The following is a 23483-nucleotide window of genomic DNA, read 5'->3' on the forward strand; positions in this document are numbered from 1 at the left end:
CATTCTTGGGAAATTCAAGGATGACCCATGTCACTGTCTCTCTGTCTGTGTGTGTCTTGTGTATTTTAACCTCCAGCCCCCTTGCCCGAAGCTTGGTAACTGGGTAATAGTGCACAGAGCACAGACACGGGGGCACGGTGCACGGCAATTGGAGGTACCCACCGAGATATTGGCACCTCAATCATCTCCATAAAGTTATTTTTAGTGTCATTTTCTTCTACTGCATCTGAGTTGGGATGTTCTGGTTTTCTTCCTGTAGAACCACTAGTTTCTGGTGATGCTGTATTGCTCTTTCTATTGTTTAGTGTATTCTTCCCTTGTTGTCTACCCATTTCTTTCTCTAATCAGTATATGTGGAGTATATGCTTCAAAAGGTCCCTTTTTATTCAGTTGGTGATGCTGGGGCTGTGGCTCCCTTGCATACTCATTCAGGTACAGGCAGGGCTGATCCTCTAGTGATCACTCCTCCAGATTCAGATGGGCCCAAGTTTCAGATGGTATCTCCTCTTGATGCAACTGGTGCCACAGTTCTGGTGGTCACTCTGCCAAGTGCACATGGTATCCTGTCTCTGCTGATTGCTGCTCTTGGTGTCATTGGGGCTGAAGCTAAGGCTCTGGTCATTGCATAGCTTCTGGAAGCCTCTGTTGTCACCATGGGCCATGGTGGGTATTGATGCTGTCTCCCGGCATGGCAGGCTTTGAAGCTACCCACTTGTTTTAAACAAGAAATTTGTTCTCTTATTTAGCAGTAATCATCAACATGTTATAGATTAAAATCACTTGTGGAATTAAACATAATTCCAGGCTTTAGAGTGTAATTCAGTGGCAGAATGTTCAACCTAGCATAATGAGGTCCTAGTTTTGATCCTCAACACTGAGGGAGAAAACATAACAAATAACTAGGACCCCAATAACATCAATTTCAATCCACTAAGTCTGGACTGGATCCAAGGGCTAAATGCTTAAACATTGTGAGAGGTTCTAATGGACAGCCATCTTGTGAGATCTCTGCCTCCTAAGCAGTGGTCCATGGACCAGAAACCTCAGCATCTGCCTCAGTCATCCAATGTGCTATCCAGATTCCAGAGATGAGAGCTCAATGTCTTCTCTACAGCAGAGGAACAAAAGAGTGTGGATGTATCTAAATCTGGTGCCTTCAGGGTCAGAAGAATGTATGGGAAATCCTGGAACTGGAGTTACAGATGGATGGGAGCTACAGTGTGAATGCTGAGAATAAACCAGGGTCTTTTGGAAGAGCCATCTTTCCAGCCCTTAGATTTTAAAAAATTACATTTTATTTATGCATGTGTATAGACAGACACTCTTGTGACACTCAGGTAGAGAGCAAAGAACAAATTTTGGAACCTGTTTTCTTCTTCCATCATATGGTTGTTGGTGATTGAACTCAGGACATCAGGTTTGGCAGCAAGTACCATTATTAATTTCTGAGCCATATTGTTAGTCCATTGTTTTACTATTTTTAAGAGTTGTTCCCATCTCAATCTCAAATGTTAATTGGAGAACTGGCCTTTTATATTGTGCAATATTTTAAACTATCAACCACAACAATACCATATTATAAAATCCATTTTTATTATCATCAGTGAATTTAACAACTATAACATGCCAGAGATGAACAACTAACAATTGGCAGATGAGGGCCTCAGACATCATGGCAGAAGGTCATGGTGCAGTTATGTTCTTCTTTGTTCACTCTGGGCTTGTTGGGTTTTCCCTCTGAAAGCAGAAGAGATCATTTATTTGATGGCTCCCAATGTTTGTTCCCATCCCTATCTCAAGTATTTTGATGCTAAAAGCAGCCCTGGCCTCTTATGCTTGTGAAATCACAACTATATAAGCACCACAGAATAAATCAAATTTGATCAAATACAAATTGGTCATTTCTGAAACTTCCAAAGGCACAGAGATGGAAACAATTAGTAGACAACAGTCTGAGACATCAGAGCAGGAGATCTTGGGATAATTACCTGTCTCCTTGTCCTAGGTGTGTCTGGTAGATGTCCTCCCTGAAAGACAGAGAGTTAATGATGGGAGGGTTTCTGCTTTTAGGTTTTTTTTTTTTTTTTTTTTTTGGTTTTTCGAGACAGGGTTTCTCTGCAGCTTTTTTAGAGCCTGTCCTGGAACTAGCTCTTGTAGACCAGGCTGGCCTCGAACTCACAGAGATCCACCTGCCTCTGCCTCCTGAGTGCTGGGATTAAAGGCGTGCACCACCACCGCCCGGCCTGCTTTTAGTTTTTGAGTGAGGTATTTCTCACCATCTTCTAGAGATTTCTGTCTGTATGTAACCTTGTTAAATACAAGCTGTCTTCATGGAAATTACTTCTCATACGCCCCACATTGAGTCAAGGAAATATTTAAATCCAGTTTTCCTGTCCTGGTGATTTTCACAGTGAGCTCAGACAAGAGATGCCATTTGATCATCCACAGATTTTAGACACACTGAGGGCTGGTTTCTCACACTCTTCTTTCCCTGCATAGAAAGCTGAATTCTACACTTGTTCAGAACTGTCCTCCTCTATGACCCAGCTCAGGGAAGACTGATCAATGACACGGTTTTTGTCCTAAACCTCCAAATAGCCATCCCACCCTTAGCTGCAGTATCATTTCCTACAGACTCCTCTCCTCCACAGTAGTAACTGCAGGTAGGGTATGAAGTTGCAGCCTTGCCCAGGCCAGGGACTCACACCTATACTCCCCATGGTTTCAGATGCAGCTCAGCCAATACTTGAGCAAACGTTTGTGCTTTATTGTGAGGATGTCACAGGGAAAGGCCATCTGAGATACATGCCAAAAACATCTGTGTACCCTACATCGAAGGAAATTGGTCCAGCTATCTAGGAAATCTCCTGGTTTTCCCAATTTACAGCATTGATAAAAATGAAGAACAAATAACTTATTTCAAAATTATTTCCTTCTTTTACTTTTATTTTTGGGTAGATGGAGTTGAGGTAGGCCTGGAACTCACTACAGAGTGTAAGCCATCCTTGATCTCGGAGAATTCTCCTTGCCTCAGTCTCCCAAGTGCTGGGATTACAGGTCTGACCCACAATACTCAGCTGTTCAAGAACAAGCATGAGATGATGACCTGGAAGAAGAACTGCTGGAACATTCTGTAACTGTAAAGCAGGCATCCACATGGGTGCATTATTTTCAGATATGCAATCACATATTTTTTTAATCACTGGCACTCAATTATATTAAAATTTAATTTCAATTACATTTAAATTTAATTATATCCACGCTACCAAATTTTCTGCAACTAGTTAATGGTAAAGGTTACAGGCTTTTCTCCTACCATCCAAAAAATTGAAGTTAATATATTAAAGAGGATTAAGCTATAACACAAGACAGCCAAGGTAACACCTGTGTCTAGCATGTTGGCCACAACCCCATGCCATGGAACCTGTCTAAGAAAAATCATAATGGTATTGTGTATGCAGTCATTCTGCTAACATCTGAACACGAGAATGATGACAGTAAAATCCTTGACTGAAGTTACCAGTCATACCGAAAGAGTTTCTAACCTGTTGTCTCACCCCAGAATAATTGAAGCTGTCTGTCACATAGAAGCTTTTAATTCGCCATCTTACCCAGGTACCGTGGAAACTATCTAACCCCAGAATACCTTTATTAAGTATCCCAGGGTCCATCCACCGCAACGTATGCTTTGCCTCCAGTTCTTGGATCTTTCAAGGTTTCCTTTGATTTCAAACTCCCTGAGACTGAACCATTCTCCATCGTCAGTCCGTATACTCTTCTCATGGATGCCTGTAAGACCAAGACCAACTGAGCAGCCAGCTATGAAAACACCTGCTCTTGCTCATAATATCCTGGATCTGGGTCTGAGGTCTAGTCTCAGGAGGATGTGCATTTCCTTCTCAGTCATCAGGGGCCACACATTCATCCTGATAGGCAAGGGCAGAAAATGACTACCACTGATGTTAACCTTTATGCTTTTCCCAAAAAAAAGAATTCATCTATTTTATGTGTATTGGTGTTTTGTCTGTAAGGGTGTCTGGGTACACCATCTGTTCTTATTGCCCACAGAAGCCAGAAAATGGCATTGAATCTTCTGGAACTGTAGTAATAGATGGTTGTGAGCCAAGTGTAGTTGCTGGGAATTGAATCTGGAAGAACAGTCAGTGTGTTTAACCACAAAGTGCTCTCTCCAGCCTTTGACATTACCTTTAAAAGCATTCTACTGTAATGTTAAAAAAAAATTGTCAAAAGGAATGACTCTAAAATGTGACCAGGATTCTTACTTTTTCTTTTACTGTGACCCAGTGTAGAACCAACTTGCATTTCAGAAAGGTGAGTGAGAGCAGAAAATTCTCTGCTGGACTCTTGTGAATCCAGCCATGAGAAAGCTCTCACCACAGCTACTTCTATAACATTATACTTCCAGGTCATAACAGTTGGTTATCCTTCATATTTTAGACTCATGACTAGTTGATGTTAAAAGTGATTTAGGAAATGTTGTTTACATGGAAGAGCTAAATTGCATGTAGGCAGTGGAATCACAGGGAAAACACTTATTTGTTGCTAACAAAAGAACTACAATGGGGCTAGGGAAACGGTTCAGTGGTGAAGGGATCTGTTGCTCTTGTAGAAAATCCAGGTTCAGTTCTCAGAACCCACATGGGGCTCACATCCATGACTCCAGATCTGATGTCGTCTTCTGGGCTCCATGGCCACCAGGCTCACTCAGTGCACAGACACATGCAGCCCAACACTCATAATCAGAAAATAAAACTAAATCTTAAAGAACTGTACTATGGAAAGGAAGATCAACCATGATAGAGGACCAGTGGCACTGTACTCTAACAACTACAATTTCTACAATATTTCATTTCTATTATCTTTTTTTTATCATAGCAATGTGGTGAGAGAAATTTTATTCTCATTTCAAAATAGAGGAGGTTTAGTATTAGGGAGCCTGATGCAGATGACAGAGAAACTGACTTGTGGTTGAGCTATGGTTTGAAAGTCTTCCCCCCAGGGATTATATATTGAAAACCTGGTCACTGACAAGGTGGTATGGGAGGTGGCACTAGATCATGGAGGGTGCTGCCTTGGGGAGGGATTAAGACAGTTCTCATGGGACCCCAGTCACTGTCTGGCTTCCTGTCTTATGGTGAGATCTCTTCCTCCTCCGTGTCATACCCCTGCCATAATGCCACCTGCCCTCAGTCCCTCTCCAAAGGCCCATATATGAGGCTGCCTGATCTTAGCCTTTTAGCCTCTAAATCTGTAAGTTAAACAGAGCAGCCTGACTGAATATTTCAGTAGAGCAAAGAACACTGGACTAATACACCAAGAGAGCTGAGGTTAGAGTGTATCCAAATTCCAATCCACATCCTTTGTTTTTTCTTACTTAGTTTAAAGCCTGGCAGAGGCGACAGCTAATAGACCCACAAAGGTTGATACTGACTTTCTCAGACACATATACTTCCCATCCTGGTGTGTTAGGGCTTACTCTGGTCTGAGATGCTAAATAGGTTTCTTATTGGCCTTTTTCACAGGGGAAAGGGGAGGTAGCGCTATAGGCCAGGGATGTATGACATTTAAACTTGCAAAACTGCAGCTTAGGGTACAGCTCAGTGAGAGAGCGTTTGCCTCACATGCACAAGGCCCTGAGTTTAATCTCAGTACTACAAGGAGGAGAAAAAAAAGAAAAAATATGAAAAGTGTCCCTATTCCTGCTCCTCTCTGGGGTTTGGTGCAGAAAAGAATGAACACAGCAGCCTGAGACTCTCCTGAGAAATGCTGCCTGGCACAGTGGAACTTTGGGTGGAGTCTGCGAATGAGGCTTTGTAGAGCGCTTCTGTCACTCACATGAATCTCCATGCCCCAACCATTTACAAAGAGTTCACTTCACACTTGAGACCTGCTATACTTGTGGGTATCTGCATTTGGTGTGCGCTACACAGATAGGTACCTACATAATTCATAACCCTGGCCCTGGGCTCGGGCAGCTCCTTGGAAGAAAGCCTTTCACACTTTCATTGCTGGGGTGGTTGATTGCACCCTGTGTTTCCAGCAATGTTAAGAGTTTCTGGCTTCTCTGGACTTGGCCTCTCATGCCTTCTTCTCATTGGTAACTTGACCTCAGACCCTCACTTCAGTAACAGGTGTGACTTTGCCAATATCCCCGAGTTCCACAAACTGACTCTGGGATGAGACACCCCCGACACAGGTGCCCTCCCCCTACAAGGTGCTGTTGTCCAGATGAAGAGCACGGAAGATCTGAAACTCACCTTTCACAAATTTCTCCTTATTCAGAATCCCCTTAGCATTACCACAGATCACGGGGAGCTCAGGAAGGCTTAAATCCATATTGTTCCATATGTGAGTTCTCGGAGCTGCAAGGACACATTTCACTTTATTCTAGAACTGTACATGGCTTTTCCTCTACCCACTTTGGTATCTTGTTTCTGCAACTAAAATGCTCTGGGTTTTTCCATGAATTAGTTACACTCAAAGATATTTCTTTTATGAATGATTAGATTCTTATAGCTAACAACCTGCTCTGTTCCCAACATCTGAACTGCATAGTGGCTGGAGCCTTGTGTGTCAGAATCCCAGCTCTCAGACTTGTTGGTCACAGCAGCCCCTATGTTGTGAGAACTCCTTCAGCCAATAGTCTTTAGGATACTGGCCCACTCTGGATGTGATCTCATGTACTTTAAGTGCATGAAAGCATATGTGACCCTTTTTGCTCCTGGACTGGGTTCCAGTTCCCAGTGCTCACAGAGGACTATGGATCACTACCCTTACTGTGAATTTATCCCCAAATAAATAAACCTTTGTTAATACTCCTTTCCAGGATGTTATGGAACTCTTTGGTACTACTACAATTTGGTACTCATGTGGCCTGAATCCATGACATTGCCTGTCCCTGCTCAGACTCTCTAGGGCCTCCTTCCACCCCATGGAGCTTAACTAACCCTCTGCAACTGAATTATCCATCTGGCTCAGCTGAGCAAGGTTTGGGTTGGCAGATCCACAGCAGTGACTTGGTAATCTCCAGCCCTCCTATCCCTGTGTGGCTCAGTCCTGCCAGCTAAGTGGCTGAGTGACTGATGCCTGCAGATGCCTGCCGCAACTCCTCTGTGGCTTCTCTGACCCCTGTGGCTCACTGCTGCTACCCAAGCTAGGATCTGCTTCTGAGGTGCAGCTGCTGTCTGGCCTGCTCTGATCAGGCTGAGCTCTATGCCTGTACCTAGAACACAGGCTTGCATTCCCAGATTGGATCCATGAGAACTTCTGGCCCAAAATCCGCCAGTAACTTCACAGCTGGCAGTTGCCTGCAAGCTCTGAGTCCTTTGACTCAATCATCTCCATGTGAAGGTGTACTGCTTTTAAAAATTTTTGCTGAGTCTCATAGGTGATTCAGAGCCTGATCTAGACCTGTCTTACTGCCACAACTGTGACACCTGCTGGACAATCCACAGTATTACACCTACAACAGTTTTCCGAAAATTATAAGGGAGGTAAGTTAACTTGATACCTAAGTATCAGATTGATCGGTAAGTACATCATAAATAAATAAATAAATTTGAAGATTGTAAACCAATCCCAAGATAACTGTAGACAATATCACCACCCAGGAATATAATAATATTTTTGTTTCTGCTATGACTGGATAGCATGGTGCAAGAGCTGTATGACCTACCTGATACATATATTTTTGTGGCCATGGTGGCTATTAGTTTTATTCTTCATATTATAACCTTAGAGAAATGGTTTCATAACAGAGTCAAGAATGAGAGACTTTTAGAAATGATACAGTCTTTACAGACTGGTAATGAGAAGTTATATGAAAAGATTCATACTTTTGAAATTGACAATCAAAATCTGTTAAAAAGTTATGATAAGCCAGGAGATAGAACATCTCTCCAGGAAGGCCATCCAAATAATATCTATGGATAAGAAGATATGATAAGTGAAAAATTTTCAAACCTTGGAATAACATGTGTAGAATGAGAACCAGAAATTAATTGATTTGATGAAGTCATTAAAAATACATCTGTTTTTGTCTTTATCATACTATTTCATTGAATATATATGTCTGCATATGTCTATATAGATCATGCTTAAGTTTTCCATAATGAACAATAAATTTCTCTGCAGTAATCTTTGAAGCTTCCAGAAAGAAGATGGGGCACCACAACAACAACTCCACCTGGTTAATATGTTGTCATGATTCTGATAGAGCTACTATAAGACCTGTTTTGGGTACCAGCTGGATGAGACGGTTCTGACTTGGTTAGCTGAAATGGTGTACATCTTTTACAACATTCTGGCTGGACCTCCACAAAAAGTACTAGGAGACTATTTGCAATTTTACCAGACCAAATAATAATCTTGGAATTTAACCATTGTTTACTTTCACAGGATCTCCTAGGAAGGACCTCTCCCCCATGACAGCTGGAAGCAATTTTAGAGGATGATGTCCCCTCTCCCAGCAAAGTTTGCCCTCAGGATTAGAGACATCATTTAGGGGTTGATTATAATTAGTATATGGTTGAGGGATGGGGGAGGATAGGCTCAGGGATCTTCTTAAAAAAAGGAGGGATAATTGGATGATAGGATAATAGATTGGTATTTGTGAGTTATTGTTTTTAGAAAATTATATTGGTATTGATTCTTGTATATTGAATATTGTATGCATGTATGCTTCTACCTCTGTTTGAAACATTGTTTATATATTGACATATATATTTACCATATTGCAGTGTATACTACTATCTCTGATCAAGATACTTATACATTGTTTACATTTGAATGTCATTGTTCTTATTTATTGCACAGTTGTTTATTGTCTTAGTCTTTAAGTTAGATAGGTATTGAGAATTATAGATCAATAGTCATCTATGTTTGTCATATTTATATTTAGGCTAATCAGGTTCTTTACATAGAGATTATATTCAGTGTAGATAGTATAATTTTCGACCTCTTCAAAGAGCTGTAGAAAATGGCTTTTAATGTAACCTAGAGTTCCATGGTAGTGAGACACAATCACTCCTGGCAGCACCCATCTACTCCGGAGGGAATGTTGAGCACCAAAGAAACTCCACCTGGAGCCTTTCTTCTTGGCAGAACTGGCCTTTGGGCAAAAAAATGCCCATACCTCAACCACTGACAGAGATACAGAGTATCCATAAATGGATAAAACAGGACTGTCATATCCTTCCAAGACAGGGTAAGATAGTTCTGAAAAGTTTCTTGCTTTTGAAAATGGTCTGTCAGTTATGCTAGGCCTTAGCCAAAGTTGGTTGCTTCAACATTGCAAATGAGACTTTGGGTGATTGCCTAGGTAGACAGTTATCTCTGTCATTTGTTGCACAATTTGGAAGTTTCTCAATTGCACTTCCTGTTTACTCAAGTAATATTGCTTCCCTTCTCATGGAGTTGAAGATTAGATAATTGTAGTTATCTTCCTCATGATTTAGCCAAACTTAATTTTAATACATTATTTAGGCTCCTTGAAATAGAATATTTAGTAAAACTTTTGTCATGTGTTCCTTGCTTAATATTGTTTACTGTTTGCAATTATGTATTTGGTATCTATTCCTATTGTATATAGTTGTATTGGGTTTGGATCGATCTTGTTTAGATAAAAGGGGGAGATGATGGAGAAACTATCAACTGATAGTTTCGACCAATCACATCTAGTTAGGGTGTGGCCACCTAGAGCCTATGTAGAAAAACCTGGGGATGTAGATGCACGCTCTCTTTCTCTCTAGGCGGTGCTCACCAGACTGTTTTGGATTTCGGACCTCCCACTCTTGTAGTGTGAGTTCCCCTTTTTTTTCAATTATTAAAATATAACTGTTGTTCTTGAGATGGTCTGGTTATTTATTGTACCAACTGAATACTCCAACACAAAAGACAGTGTTAAAAAGATTTGAATTGATCAAGGACCTTGTCATAACTGATAAGCAAGGAGGAGAGGTACAGGCAAAAGGGCAATAGTAAAGATTTAGCATGTGAGAAAGTTGATAATGACATAGGCTTTAAGAAATAAGGTTACTCAAAATGATTGGCTTCAATCAGTCTCAACCATGCTAGAAGATGGACTGTAGCTACAGTGGAAGTGCTATTGGAGAGAGGAGACTAAAGCCCTGGAACATCAAGGTAGAGCCAGAGGAATTGAGTCCTCTCAAGATGAAATTCTTGGTGAGGGCTGTTACAGTGATTCAGATAGTCAAGCTATATACAATAAACACATCTTGTTCTTACAGCCTTGAATGCTTGGGACAAGATTCAAGATTCAAGATTCAAGAACTAGGAATAAGAATTGATCATATGAGGTCATGCAAGGCTCAAGATAATCATTTAGTTACTTTTTACAAAGATTAACTAAGCTCTACAAATAGGGGTAACAGATCCAGAAGCTAGACAAGTACTTACTGAGTCTCTGGATTTTGAAAATGCCAACTTAGAATGCAAAATGATACTTGGACCATTAAAGGTCAGATCAGCACCAATGGGTGAATAAATCCTCCACCCAGTCAATGTTGAGTCATTTGACTATAAGACTGAGGCTTGACTGAGGCTTGGGTAGGAGAAGAAATTTCCAAAGCTATGAAAAGTCATCAAAATATCAAATGTTTTTATTGTGGTAGAATAGGCCATCTGAGAAGGGATTGTAGACAGAGTATTTCTAGAAATAATGTTTCTTTTGGAAATAACAAAAATAAAAGTCTCAATCTTTTGGATTATGTAGAAGATCAGGCAAAGCCCGATATTGGACCAATAAATGTAGATAAATAAGAGACAAACAAGGTAAGCTGTCACTACTGGGAAACTCCTTAGAGGCTTTCTCACAAACCCCAGTTCAAACGTGGTCCAGTCATTCTCAGTCACTGTGGGGCACATGCCTCCCCAGGAAAATGAGAAAATCCAGTGCCTGCTGTAAAAAAAACATATTGCTATTGTTGATAGAAAAATAATGGAGGATGAATCAAAATTTCTGGCAGATAATTGGCAATGTATATTTTAGCAGACTTCTATAAATGACATCAAAGGCCAAACCCGAGTGTATGAATAAATAACACTATAATTGAAGGATTATTGAATACAGGTGCAGATGGGGCTATTATTACTCCAGAATCTTGGCATCTGAATTGGCCTCTTCAAGAGGCAGATGTTCAGTTCTTAGGAATTGGAACCCTACCTCAAGTAAAAGAAAGCATGAGATGGATTGAATGCATAGGAACAAAAGGACAGAGAGGAAGGTTGAGGCCATATGAGGCTAATATAGCGGGGAATCTATGGGATCGTGATCTGTTACAGCAAAGGAATACCCAGAGTAACATTTCTGTGGTGTCATAAATGGGCCATAAATCAACTCATACTTCAGGGAAGGAGATTATAAGGCAGTATGAAAAAAAAGTCACCAACCATTCAGGCTCCACAAAACACAGAAGAACAACTAGCAAACTCTCAGAGTTGCCAATGGTCCTATATTTAAAATGGTTAAGTAAGAAACCTATATGTATCCTGAACAGCTGATACAGGAGCAACTAGCTGCTCACCATATTGAAGAATCAACCAGCCCACCCTAGGAATTCTCCTCTATTTCTTGTTAAAAAATCTGGAAAATAGAGAATGGTGACAGATCTAAGAGCTGTTAATAAGGTGATTCAACCAATGTGCCTCCTACAATTTGGAATTTCTTTGTCTTCCCTGTTTCCTAAAGCATAGACTCTTGTAGTTATTGATTTAAAATATTCTTTCTTCACTATACACTTGCTAGAAAAAAGACAGAGCACTTTGCCTTCACAGTGCCTACTTATAATTCTCAGCCTACTAAGAGATACCAATAGAGAGTTCCCCCACAGGAAATGTTAAATAGCCTCACCTTGTGACAATATTGTGTAAGTCAGCCATTGGAAATAGTAACTAAACAATTTCCTGAATCTATAGTTTACCATTACATGGACAACATTTTGCTATCTGATTCAAATATAGATAATTTACAAAGAATGTTTGAAGAAGTAAAGAAAGTTTTGCCTAAATGGGGATTACAAATTCCTCCTGAAAAAAATACAAAGAGGAGATTCTGTCAATTTTCTAGGTTATAAAATAGGTTTACAGAAAATTAGAACACCAAAAGCACAAATTAGTACAGAGCAATTGCAGACTCTTAATGACTTCCAAAGAGTGCTATGGGACATTTCCAATCTGCAGCCTACTTCTGGGTTAAAAATAATTCATCTAAACAAAACCTTAGATAGTGAAAAAGACTTAAATAGTTTCAGGGAATTATCATCTGAAGGCAAGAAAGAATTGACTTTGATTTAAGGGAAATTACAGGAAGCACATATGGATCATGTGGATCTGAATCTTTATTTTGACTTTATTTATTTTTATTTATTTATTTATTTATCTTTATTTTGACTGTATCACCCCCCAAATATTCCCCTATAGGAATTTTAATACAGAGGGAAAATATTATCTTATAATGGATCTTTTTTTACCACATAAACCAAGTAAAAAGTTAAAACCTTATGTAGAAAATGTCTCTTAATTAGATATAAAAGGTTAATTAAGACTTCATCAATTAGCAAGAATAGATCCAGAAGAAATTGTACTACCTTTTACTATTGATGAAATTTAAAAATTATGGGAAGAAAAAGGAACTGTGACAAAGAGCTTGTAGTAATTTTTTGGGAGAGATTAACAACTACCCCAAAAATGAGAGAATTCAACTTATAAAGAGAACTAATTGGATCCTTCCTCACAGTGTTTGGCACAGAGCAAAAACTGGAGTCCTTACTTTCTATACTGACGCAAACACATCAGGAAAGACAGGTTAGTAATCAGAAAATCTAAGTAAGGTGGAACACAGTTCTTATGACTCCACCCAAAAGTCAGACTTATATGCTATTCTCATAGTACTAAGGGATTTTAAAAAAATCTGTCAACATAGTTACCAATTTGTAATATGTAGAAAGTATTGCTTTACATATTAAAATATGAATTTATACAAGATAATACAGATATGACTTCATTATTTATTCAGGTTCAAGATATAATCAGAAGTAGATTTCATCCCATATTTATAACACACATCCAGTCTCGTATGGGTCTGCCAGGTTCTCTAGCATAAGGTAATGCAGAAATTGATCAATTATTGATTGGAAATATGCTAAAGGCCTCAGAAGTTCATAAAAAATCATGTCAATAGCAAAGGTTCAAAACAAAACTTTTCTATTACATGACAAGGAGACTAGGAGATTATAAGGTGATGTCTTATTTGTTTTTTTATATAAGCAAAGACCACAACCTGCAGGAAGTAACCCAAAGTATACTCAAAGGAATGAAATATGCTAGATGGATGTGTTCCACTTTGTAGAATTTGGAAAATTAAAATATATACACCACACCATTGATATCTATTCAGGTTTTTAATGGGCAACTGGTTTGAATTTGGAAAATACTGATTGGTAATTACATATTTACTATAAGTTATGGCCATCATGGGTATACCTACACAAATAAAGATGGATAATGGTCTAGCATGTGTCTCTAAGGAAATGAAACAGTTTTTTGCTTATTATAATATGAAGCATATTATAGGTATACCTCATGATCTTACAAGTCAGGCAATTACAGAAAAATCAATTTGAACTATAAAGTATATGCTACACAAACAGAAAAGAATAAAAAAATACCCCAAGAAATATATTACATAATGCTTTATTAACCCTGAATTTTCTTAATGCTAATGAGAAAGGAACCATGGCTGCAGAGAGACATTGGACAATAGATTAAAAAACTTCTGAATTAAATCAGCCAGTGTATTTCAAGGATGTGTTGACTTCAGAATGGAAATCAGAAGATGTTCTATGTTGTGGAAAGGGGTTTTGCTCTTGTTTCCACAGGAGAAGAAAACAATTGATACCATCAAAATTAAACAAGATTTGGTTTGTAAAGGAGAACCCTCTTGATAAAGAGAATTGACAGCTCATCCACAGAAATGACAATCCAAAGGTTGTAAGAAAACCTCATAAATGTTGGGGTAGGGTTATGTTCTTGTCTTTGCAGGAAAATACCTATCTTCAAAAGGTCAAGAGACCTTGGACAACTAGATGCTTAAAGAGGGAAAAATAGCTATCCAGAAAGAATCACCTAGCAAAGAGAAATCTGACTTATGAAACCAATATTCTCTATGGGGTAATATTTATATACATATAATGTGAGTAGCGAATTATTAAAAATCAAAGCTGGCTTTGGAGTTGGACAGTGGCTATCCTTCTCTAAATCCAAGCATGTTGTTTGAAGAAAAATTCAGAGTTTATGTCTCATATTGAATCACCTGGTATAAGACAGAAGGAAGATAAAATCTAGGGATTACTGTTGTCAAAATTATGTTTTCAAAAATTTTTACTTCTCCCCATATATATTTTTGTCTCTATGGCACCTTTTGTTGAATATATGTCTATTGAAATTCAAGATTTCTGTTTTGATATGAATAATGTTTACATTTTCCACAATGAACAATTAATTTTTGTGCAGTAATCTTTAAAGTCTCCAGGAAAAAGATGGGGCCTCACCATAATAATTCCACCTGATAAACATGATGTCATTATGCTGATAGCACCCCTTTAAGATTGGTTTTGGGTTACAAACCACTCAAGATGATTCCAACTTGGATAACGGAGATGGTGCACCTTCTTACAATGTTCTCTATCCAGAACTTCAAATAAGAATTTCAGAAAGACCCTACTGACTACTCAGAGATTATCTGCAAATGTACCAGACAGTCTTGAAATTTAAACGTCATTTAAATTTTTACAGGATCCCATAGAAATAACATCACCCCATGACAGATGGAAGTAATTCTAGAAAACAATGTCCCTTCTCTTATCAAAGTTTGTCCTCAGGGTTAGGGACATCTGTTTGGGGTTGGGATGGAAATGAAGTAGGCTCAGGGATCTCTTTTGAAAAAAAGGAATGGTTGAATTGGGATAATAGGTAGATTAATGCATTACTTGTGAGCTATTATTTATAGACAATTTATATTGGTATAGATTCTTGTATATTGATACAAATTCAGATTATATTTGTTATATTGTTTATACTCCTATTTCTGTTTACAAAATTTCTACATTCTGCAGTTATTCTGCTATATTTTATGCATGCATGTTTCTCCATCTGCTTAAGTTATTTTGTATATTGATGCAACTTTAGGATATATTTATCATATTGTACTATATATTTCTACCTCTGATCAAGATACTTATCTATATATTGCTTTACATTTTGAAGTAATTGTCCTCATTTGCTGTACATTTGTTTAATGATTGTTTAATTTTTTAATATGAAGCCTAAGTCTTTAAGATATATAGGTATTTAGAATTACAGGTCAATAGTTATCCTTGCTTGTCATACTTATTAAAGGCATAAGTCACAAACAATCCCACACAAGTTTGGAATTATGACTAATAAAATGTTTATTTATTTAATGGGAAAAAACTTACAGATCATGTTCCTAGACAACATCCCTTTGCCTGATTAAGAAAGAAGTCTAGTAGCCGGAAGCAGAGCTGGAAGCAAGAGAGAGAGAGCATGGAGCGAGCACACACGGCTACCGCTGCTTTTTAAAACAAATGAGACCATGCCCAAGTGGGCTGGTATCTTAAAGGCTATTGGTTGAAGGAGCGGAAGGAGCTCCCACTGCACCTCCCCCTTTTGTTTAAGTAAGATAGTTCTAAACTCAATACAAAACAATATATACTAGGAACAGATATTAAGTATAATATTAGAGTTACAATAATCATAAGCAATATTAAGCAAGGAACATATGCTAAATGTTTTAATAAACATTCTATCCTATGGAGTCTAAGTCTTGTATAGGAAATAGCTTGGCTAGATCATAAGAGGATGGTAACTATGACTATCTAATCTTCAACCCTATCAAAGACCTGAGAAGGGAGATAATATTACTTTATCAGGCAGGAAGTACAATCAAGTAGCTTCCAAAGTGAGCAATATATGACAGAGACAATTAACTACCTGAGCAATCACCCAAACTAATTTTGCAACATCGAAGTGATCAACTTTGGCTATGGCCTAGAATAACTGACATACCATTTTCAAAAGCAAGAAAAATTTTCTAAACTGTCTTACCCTGTCTTGGCAGGATTTGACAATCCTGTTTATCCATTTCTGGATACTATATCTTGTCAGGGGTTGAGGCATGGGCATTTCTTTGCCTAAAGGCCAGCTTTTGCCAAGAAGAAAACAGGCTCCAAGTGGAGTGTCTTTGGTGCTCAACATTCTCTCAGGAATAGATCGGTGCTGCCAGCAGCAATCATATCTCATGTCAACAAAACACTAAGTTATTTAAATGCCATGTTCCACAGATCCTTGAAGTGACTGAAGATTATCTGGCTATACAGAATATAATCTCTATGTATCTAAAGAACCTGATTAGTCTAACTATAAGTATGACAAGCATAGATGACTATTGATCTATAATTCTTTATTTTTTCTTAACCATTCTTTAATAAAAACTGTATGAGATGCCCCTACTCCTGCATCTTCTCAATTGTTTCTTCCTTGTATTTGTCCTTCTCCTTTCCTACTTGTCGAGACTTGGCTTTCCTTTCCAGAATCTTCTTTCGGTCTTTGTCCAGCTTTAGCCTGGTGATCACCACCTTGCTGGGGTGGATGCCCACATGGACAGTTGTGCCATTAGCCTTTTCTCGCTGCACCCATTCAATGTAGATGATGTATTTCTTCCTGTACACTTGGACCACTTTGTCAATCTGCTCACCTTTGTAGTGTCCCTGGACAACCTGAACTTCGTCATCTTTTCAAATGGGCATCAAGAGAACATTGTACTTCTGTCTCAGCTCTTTGGAAAGGGGGGAAGACATGATCTTCCTCCGAATGTGAGAAGGTGCATTGAAATGCCATTTGTGGTTCTTGCTCTGGTCAGAAGTCACAAAGGGATTGAACTTCATTTTCGGCTGAGATCCTGATCTATAATTCTTAATACCCATCTAACTTAAAGACTAAGTCAATAAACAACTGTGAAATAAATGAGGACAATGACATCCAAATGTAAACAATGTATAAGTATCTTGATCAGAGGTAGAAATGTACACTGCAATATGATATATATATATATCAACACATAAAAATATTTTAAACAGAGGCAGAAGCATACATGCATACAATATTCGATATAATTTAACTTTGTATCAATATATAAGAATCTATACCAACCTAATTGTCTGTAAACAATAACTCACAAATACCAATCTATTATCCCATCATCCAATTTTTCCTCTTTTTAAAAAATGATCCCTGAGCTTATAAAATTCCTCCCCTATCCCTCAACCATATACCAATTATAATCAACCCCTAAATGATGTCCCTAAGCCTGAGGACAAACTTTGCTGGGAAAGGGAATGTCGTCTTTTAGAATTACTTTTAGCTGTCATGGGGCAACATTCTTTCTAGGGGATCCTATGAAAGTAAAATGATTATTAAGTTTCAAGATTAATGTCTGGTAAGATTGCAAATAGTCTCTGAGTATTTTGTGGAGGTCTGGCCAAAACATTGTAAAAGATGTGCACCATTTCAGCTAACCAAGTTGGAAATATCTTGTGCAGCTGGTACCCAAAATAGGTCTTGTAGTAGCACTATCAGTATCATGACATCATATCAACCAGGTAGAGTTGTTGTTATGGGGCCCCATCTTCTTCCTGAAAACTTCAAAGATTACTGCAGGAGAATTTATTGTTCATTGTAGAAAACAAACATTATTTATAAAGCCATATACAGACATATATATTCAATGAAAGGTATGATAAAGACAAAAATAGATATGAAGAAAAGCAAAGATGTTTTCTAAATTCTTTTTTATTTCTGTCCCACATCAAATGGCTCTTGACATGAGATAGAAACTCTGGGTTTTTCTTTTAATAACATGCTTGGATTTAAAGAAGGACAGAGCCATTGTCCAACTCTAAAACCAGCTCTATATATTCATAAACATATACATACCTATACATACATATATAAATGTATATATTGTATAATTTGTGCTTATGAACCATATTTGATTTTCTTGATGCTCCTTATTGGATAGTTATTTTTCTACCTGTCATTATTCAAACATCAGGGGTTTATTTTGAATTTTTGAAGATAAGTATTTTCCTGCTCTGTTCTGACAAGAACAGAAACCTGCCCACATCCTAAATGCTTTTCTTCCCACCTGTATGGTTATCACCAGTGTGGGATGAGCTGTCATTTCTCTTTTTCAATAGGTTTCTCCTTTTTAAAGCAAATCTTTATTAATTTTGATGGTATCCATATTTTTTCATCTCCTGTGGAAACAAGAGCGAAACCCCTTCCCCAACATAGTACATCTCCTGATTTCTATTGTGAAATCAACATATCCTTGAAATATACTGGTTGATTCAATTCAGAAGTTTTTTCCATTATCCAATGCCTCTCCACTGCTGTTATTCCTTTCTCATTAGTGTTAATAAAATTCAAGGTTAATAAAGCATTATGAAATCTATTTCTGGGGGTATTTTTGTCCCTTTCTGTTTGTTCAGCATATCCTTTTTAGTACGATTTGATCTTTCTATAACTGCCTGACCTGTAGGATTATTTAGTATACCTGTAATGTACTTTATATTATAATAAGCAAAAAGCATTTCATTTTCTTAGATACATATGCTAGACCATTGTCTGTCTTTATTTGTGCAGGTATACCCATGATGGCCACAGCTTCCAATAAATGTGTGATTACCGAATCTGTAGTATGGAGGAGGGGTCTTTAACCCCAAAATAACCACATGGAAATTGTATTAATTAAATCACTGCCTGGCTCATAAACTCTAACCTCTTATTGGTTAACTCTCACATCTTGATTCAACCCATTTCTAATAATCTGTATGTCACCACAAGGTGTGGCTTACCAGGAAAGATTCAGTGTGTCTGACTCTGGCGACTCCATCGTGGCTCGGCTCTGCCTGCCTTCTTTTTCCCAACATTCATTTCTCTTTTCCCTGCCTACCTAAGTTTCTGCCTTATCAAAAGGCCAAGGCAGTTTCTTTTTTTAAAAAGATCTATCTATCTATCTATCTATCTATCTATCTATCTATCTATCTATCTATCTATTATGTATACAGTGTTCTGCCTGCATGTAATCTGCAGGCCAGAATAGGGCACCCGATCTCATTACAGATGGTTGTGAGCCACCATGTGGTTGCTGGGAATTGAACCCAGGACCTCTGGAAGAACAGTCAGTGCTCTTAACCACTGAGCCATCTCTCCAGCCCCTAAGGCAGTATCTTTATTTGACGAATGAAAGCAACACATAGAAAGAAGAACTTCCTATACCAACTTATAGTTAGATTAGTCAGGTTCTTTAGATGCATAGAGATTATATTCTGCATAGATAGGTAGTCTTCAAACACTCTAAGAACTGTAGAATATGGCATTTAAGTAACTCAGGATTCTATTGATGTGAGACACAATTGCTCGTGGCAGCACTGATCTAATCTTGAGAGAACGTTGGGCACTGAAGATACTTCACTTGAAGTTTGTTTTCTTCTTGGAAAAACTGGACTTTGGGCAAAGATCTGCCCCTGCCTTGACTACTGACAAAATGCACAGTGTCCAAACTGGGGAAACAGGATATAAACACAAACAACTGTCAAACCTTGCCAAGAAAGGGAAGGCAGTTTTTCAAATTTTCCTGGCTCTGTCAATGGTATGTCAGATACTATAGGCATTCCTAGAAACAATGCTTTTTTTCTAAGAATAATCTCAACAGAACACCCCTCCCTTCTGGATTATGCAGAAGGTGGCATAGACAGACATTGGACTAATGAATATAGATCAACAAGGCACAGCCAAGGCATTCCTAGAAACAGTGCTTTTTTTCTAAGAATAATCTCAACAGACCATCCTTCCCTTCTGGATTATGCAGAAGGTGGCATAAGTAGACATTGTACTAATGAATATAGATCAACAAGGTACAGCCAAGGTAACCCTTTGAAGTCAGGAAATGCCTTGAGGGGATGCTCATAGGCTACCACGCCCAATTTGGGTCAGTCATTTCTTGTAATCACAAAGGAAACTCCTTCCCAGAGCAATTAAAGTATCTAATACATGTTGTAAAAAACGTATTAATTATAGAGTAGCTCTTGTAGACCAGGCTGGCCTTGAACACACAGAGATCCACCTGCCTCTGCCTCCCAAGTTCTGGGATTAAAGGTATGCGCCACCACAACCCAGCTACAGCTTTTCTACAGGTTACACCATGAAAGATCTGATTAACAGCGCCCCCATTCAGCATGAAGCAGTTTGGAGAGAAATAACTGTGCCCATATTCCCAAATATTGTTTATAAGTGTTCTTTTACATTTAAAGGGGGAAATGATATAGATATGAATAATTTACATTGATATGGATTTTGCTTTAGTGATTTAAATTTAAGGTCAATTTTGTTTTATGTATATGTATTTCTGATACTGATTAAGGTATTGTGATTGTGTAGTTCATTTTAAAAATGTAATGTATATAGGTTGTTAATGGATAGTCAATAATAGTAAAGCTTATAGTGATGTTAGTTAGATTTTCTAGATATATAGAGATATATTTCAGTTAGATAGGCATTCTTCATATCTTCCAAAGACTACAGAATATAGCATTTAAATGTTTTAATAACTTAGGGCTTTTCATGACAATGAGACTTGTCTGCTCCTGGCAGCACCATCTATTTCAAGAAGATGATGGGCATCAAAGAGGCTCCTTATGGAGTTTGATAGCCATTTGGGCAAGAAACTGCTCTTGCCTGGACTGTTGCAGAAAGTGGACACAAAGAACCCAACGAGAGAGGACTGCTGAACTTCTCTGGAAATGTCTCTGGATACTATACTATGGGCCTGAAGGCTGAAGATGGATGCCCCAACAGTACAAAGGAACTTTGGGTGACTGTCCAGGCAGCGAGTTGTCTCTGTCATTTCTAGAGTTTTGTAAGTTGCTTAGTTCTTATTTACTTAGGTAATATTATATCCTTCTGGAGTCTTTGATGGAGTTGAAGAATGGATAGATAGTTAAAGTTTTCCTTTGTTATGATAAAAGATAAAATGGATATAATATTGTAACTAATTCTTACTTGATAACTATTTTGTTATATGTAATTTTACTATGTTAAAGTTAAAGCCTTTCTTTTATTGTTTAAACAGAAAAAGGGGAAATGATGTGGGAGAGTCTTCTGTTTGAGTTGATTTCATTGGCTAATAAAGAAACTGCCTGGCCCATTTGATAGACCGCCCCTTAGGTGGGTGGAGTAGACAGAACAGGAAGAAGGAAGTGAGGTAGATGGCTCAGTCAGATGCCACACCTCTCCTAAGTTAGTCAGACCGCCGTGCCTCTCCTCAGAGAGATGCCAGATGCGATGAAGCCAGCCACCAGGTCAAACATGCTGGATCTTTCCCGGTAAGACACCACTTTGTGGTGTTACACAGATTATTCGATATGGGTTAATCAAGATGTGAGTAAGAGGCTGAAAATAATGGGCCAGGCAGTATTTAAAAGAATACAGTTTGTGTGTAATTATTTTGGGGCATAGGGCAGCGGGAAGCCGGCCCACAGCTCATCACTACAGTTCTTGCTTTGAAAAAAATGGGATATAAATATAACAGGATAAGGATAGATTGTTGAATTTACTTTTAAGGCAAAAAGAAACTAATAGTCTTAAATAGTTTACATTGATATGGATTATTGTATATTAATACAATTTTAATATTTTTGTTAGAACATACTATACATATGTTTCTAATCTTGTTCATGGTATTGTACCTATATAACTTATTTAACAATGTAATGCAAATTTCTAGCTCTTGAAAATTATTATTACAAATTATTTAGGATAATAAAGAAATGTTGGTTAGTAGTTAGTCATCTATTAAAATCAAACTTGTAGTCATATTGGGTATGTTTCAAGGTCAAACAGAGATATATTTCAGATAGACAAGTCATCTTTAAACATTTTAGAGATTTACAGAATGTGGCATTTAAGATGTTTTAATAACATAGGTTCTCTTTTTGTGACAATGAATCATTTCTGCTCCTGGAAGCACCATTTACTTCAGAGATGATGATGGGAATTGAAGAAACTCCATATGGAGTTTGCTTTCTTTGTCATAAAAGTTAGTCACTGGACAAGAAAGTGCCCTTGCCTGGAGTGATGACAAAATGCTGTCCCAATTGGTGAAGTAGGAAACAAAGATAAAACTGCTAAAGTTTGCAAAGACAAGGTACAGCAGTCCTTCAAAATATCCTGTTTCACAGATAAGTTTGTCATATCTTCTGGACCTGTAGGCCAAAGATGGATGCCCCAACAATACAGAGAAACATTTAATGACTGTCCAGGCAGCCAGCTGTTTCTGTCATTTCTCAAATATTTTGGAAGCCACTTGCTTGTACTTCTTGCTTACTCTGTTAATATTATTTCCTTCTCTGGACTCTGAATGAGTTCAAGATATAAATAGATATAGTTATGGATTTCCTTGTTAACAGATTCAGAAAAGAATTCTACTAAGAGACGTAAAGTATATACGGTTGAGAGACATTAAAAGATTATTTTGATAATGCAAATTAGGCTAGAAAGTGAATTAGGTTCAACACTTTGTACTCAACAAAATAGGATAGATAAAGAGTGTTTTCTCTGAATTTATCAGTTGTTAAAGGGACTAGTCAACACCAAGAACCAACACCCACCCTGATATTTAAATCTTGATTTGGAGAAACTACAGATGTGGATAATGTTGTGGACATCAGAAACACAAAGAAAGAGCACCCCGCATGTGTGCTGTGTGGTGTGGTTTTGTTTTGCCAACAAAATAAGATAGAATCATCTAGTAAGAAGGACTCTCAATTGAGAAAAATTCCTTCATTGACTTGTAGTCAAGTTTGTGGGGGCATTTTCTTGTTTAATGATTGTCACGTGAGAGCCCAGACCACCACGGGGAGTGTCACTCCAGTATAGGTAGTTCTCGGATATATAAGAAGCAGGCTAAGGAAGCCAGTAAGCAGCATTCCTCCTTGACCTCTGCTTCAGTTCCTGCCTCAGGTTTCCTATCCTGATATCCCTTCATGGTCGACTATAAACTGTAAGATAAACCAAACCTTTTCCTCCCCAAATTGCTTTTGGCCATGGGGTTTCATCAGCAACAGAACGAAAACTAGAACTCATGGGATGAGACAGCAATGTTAATAGTATCAATGAGAACAGACCATCAGATGAAGAGGTACCTGAGGGTGAACAGATCAGGCTTCCTTGAGCAGGTCCTAAGGAACAAAAATTAGATGTTTATTTCAGGAGTTGAAGTGAGTTAGTCTCTTTTGACTTTAAAACTCAAGAGATAAAGGGCTCTGGAGCTGACAAGCTCTCCATGATCCCCGAGATCAGACTTG

General features: G+C 38.1%; 1 protein-coding gene and 1 pseudogene across 3 annotated transcripts in view; both read right to left on the reverse strand.

The window, feature by feature from the left end:
• Nucleotides 1–1574: 1574 nt before the first annotated feature.
• The window catches only part of LOC119820453 (nuclear autoantigen Sp-100-like), a 46050-nt gene continuing 24141 nt past the window's right edge, over nucleotides 1575–23483 (reverse strand). Inside the window, exons 6-11 of one of the 3 annotated variants that reach the window (XM_038338802.1) lie at nucleotides 23322–23357; nucleotides 6279–6383; nucleotides 3647–3789; nucleotides 2987–3137; nucleotides 1989–2027; nucleotides 1575–1737 (exon numbers count right to left, since the gene is read on the reverse strand). In XM_038338802.1, coding sequence (XP_038194730.1) covers nucleotides 2002–2027; nucleotides 2987–3137; nucleotides 3647–3789; nucleotides 6279–6383; nucleotides 23322–23357 — 461 coding nt within the window. In that variant the 3' untranslated portion in view covers nucleotides 1575–1737; nucleotides 1989–2001. Of the gene's footprint in view, nucleotides 1738–1988; nucleotides 2028–2121; nucleotides 3138–3646; nucleotides 3790–6278; nucleotides 6384–23321; nucleotides 23358–23483 lie in introns of those variants that run through there. The other 2 variants (XM_038338803.1, XM_038338800.1) reach the window with 2 other exon arrangements.
• On the reverse strand, nucleotides 16230–17117 carry LOC119820454 (annotated as a pseudogene).

This window comes from Arvicola amphibius, chromosome 8 (genome assembly GCF_903992535.2).
Source record: "Arvicola amphibius chromosome 8, mArvAmp1.2, whole genome shotgun sequence".
Lineage (NCBI taxonomy): Eukaryota > Metazoa > Chordata > Mammalia > Rodentia > Cricetidae > Arvicola > Arvicola amphibius.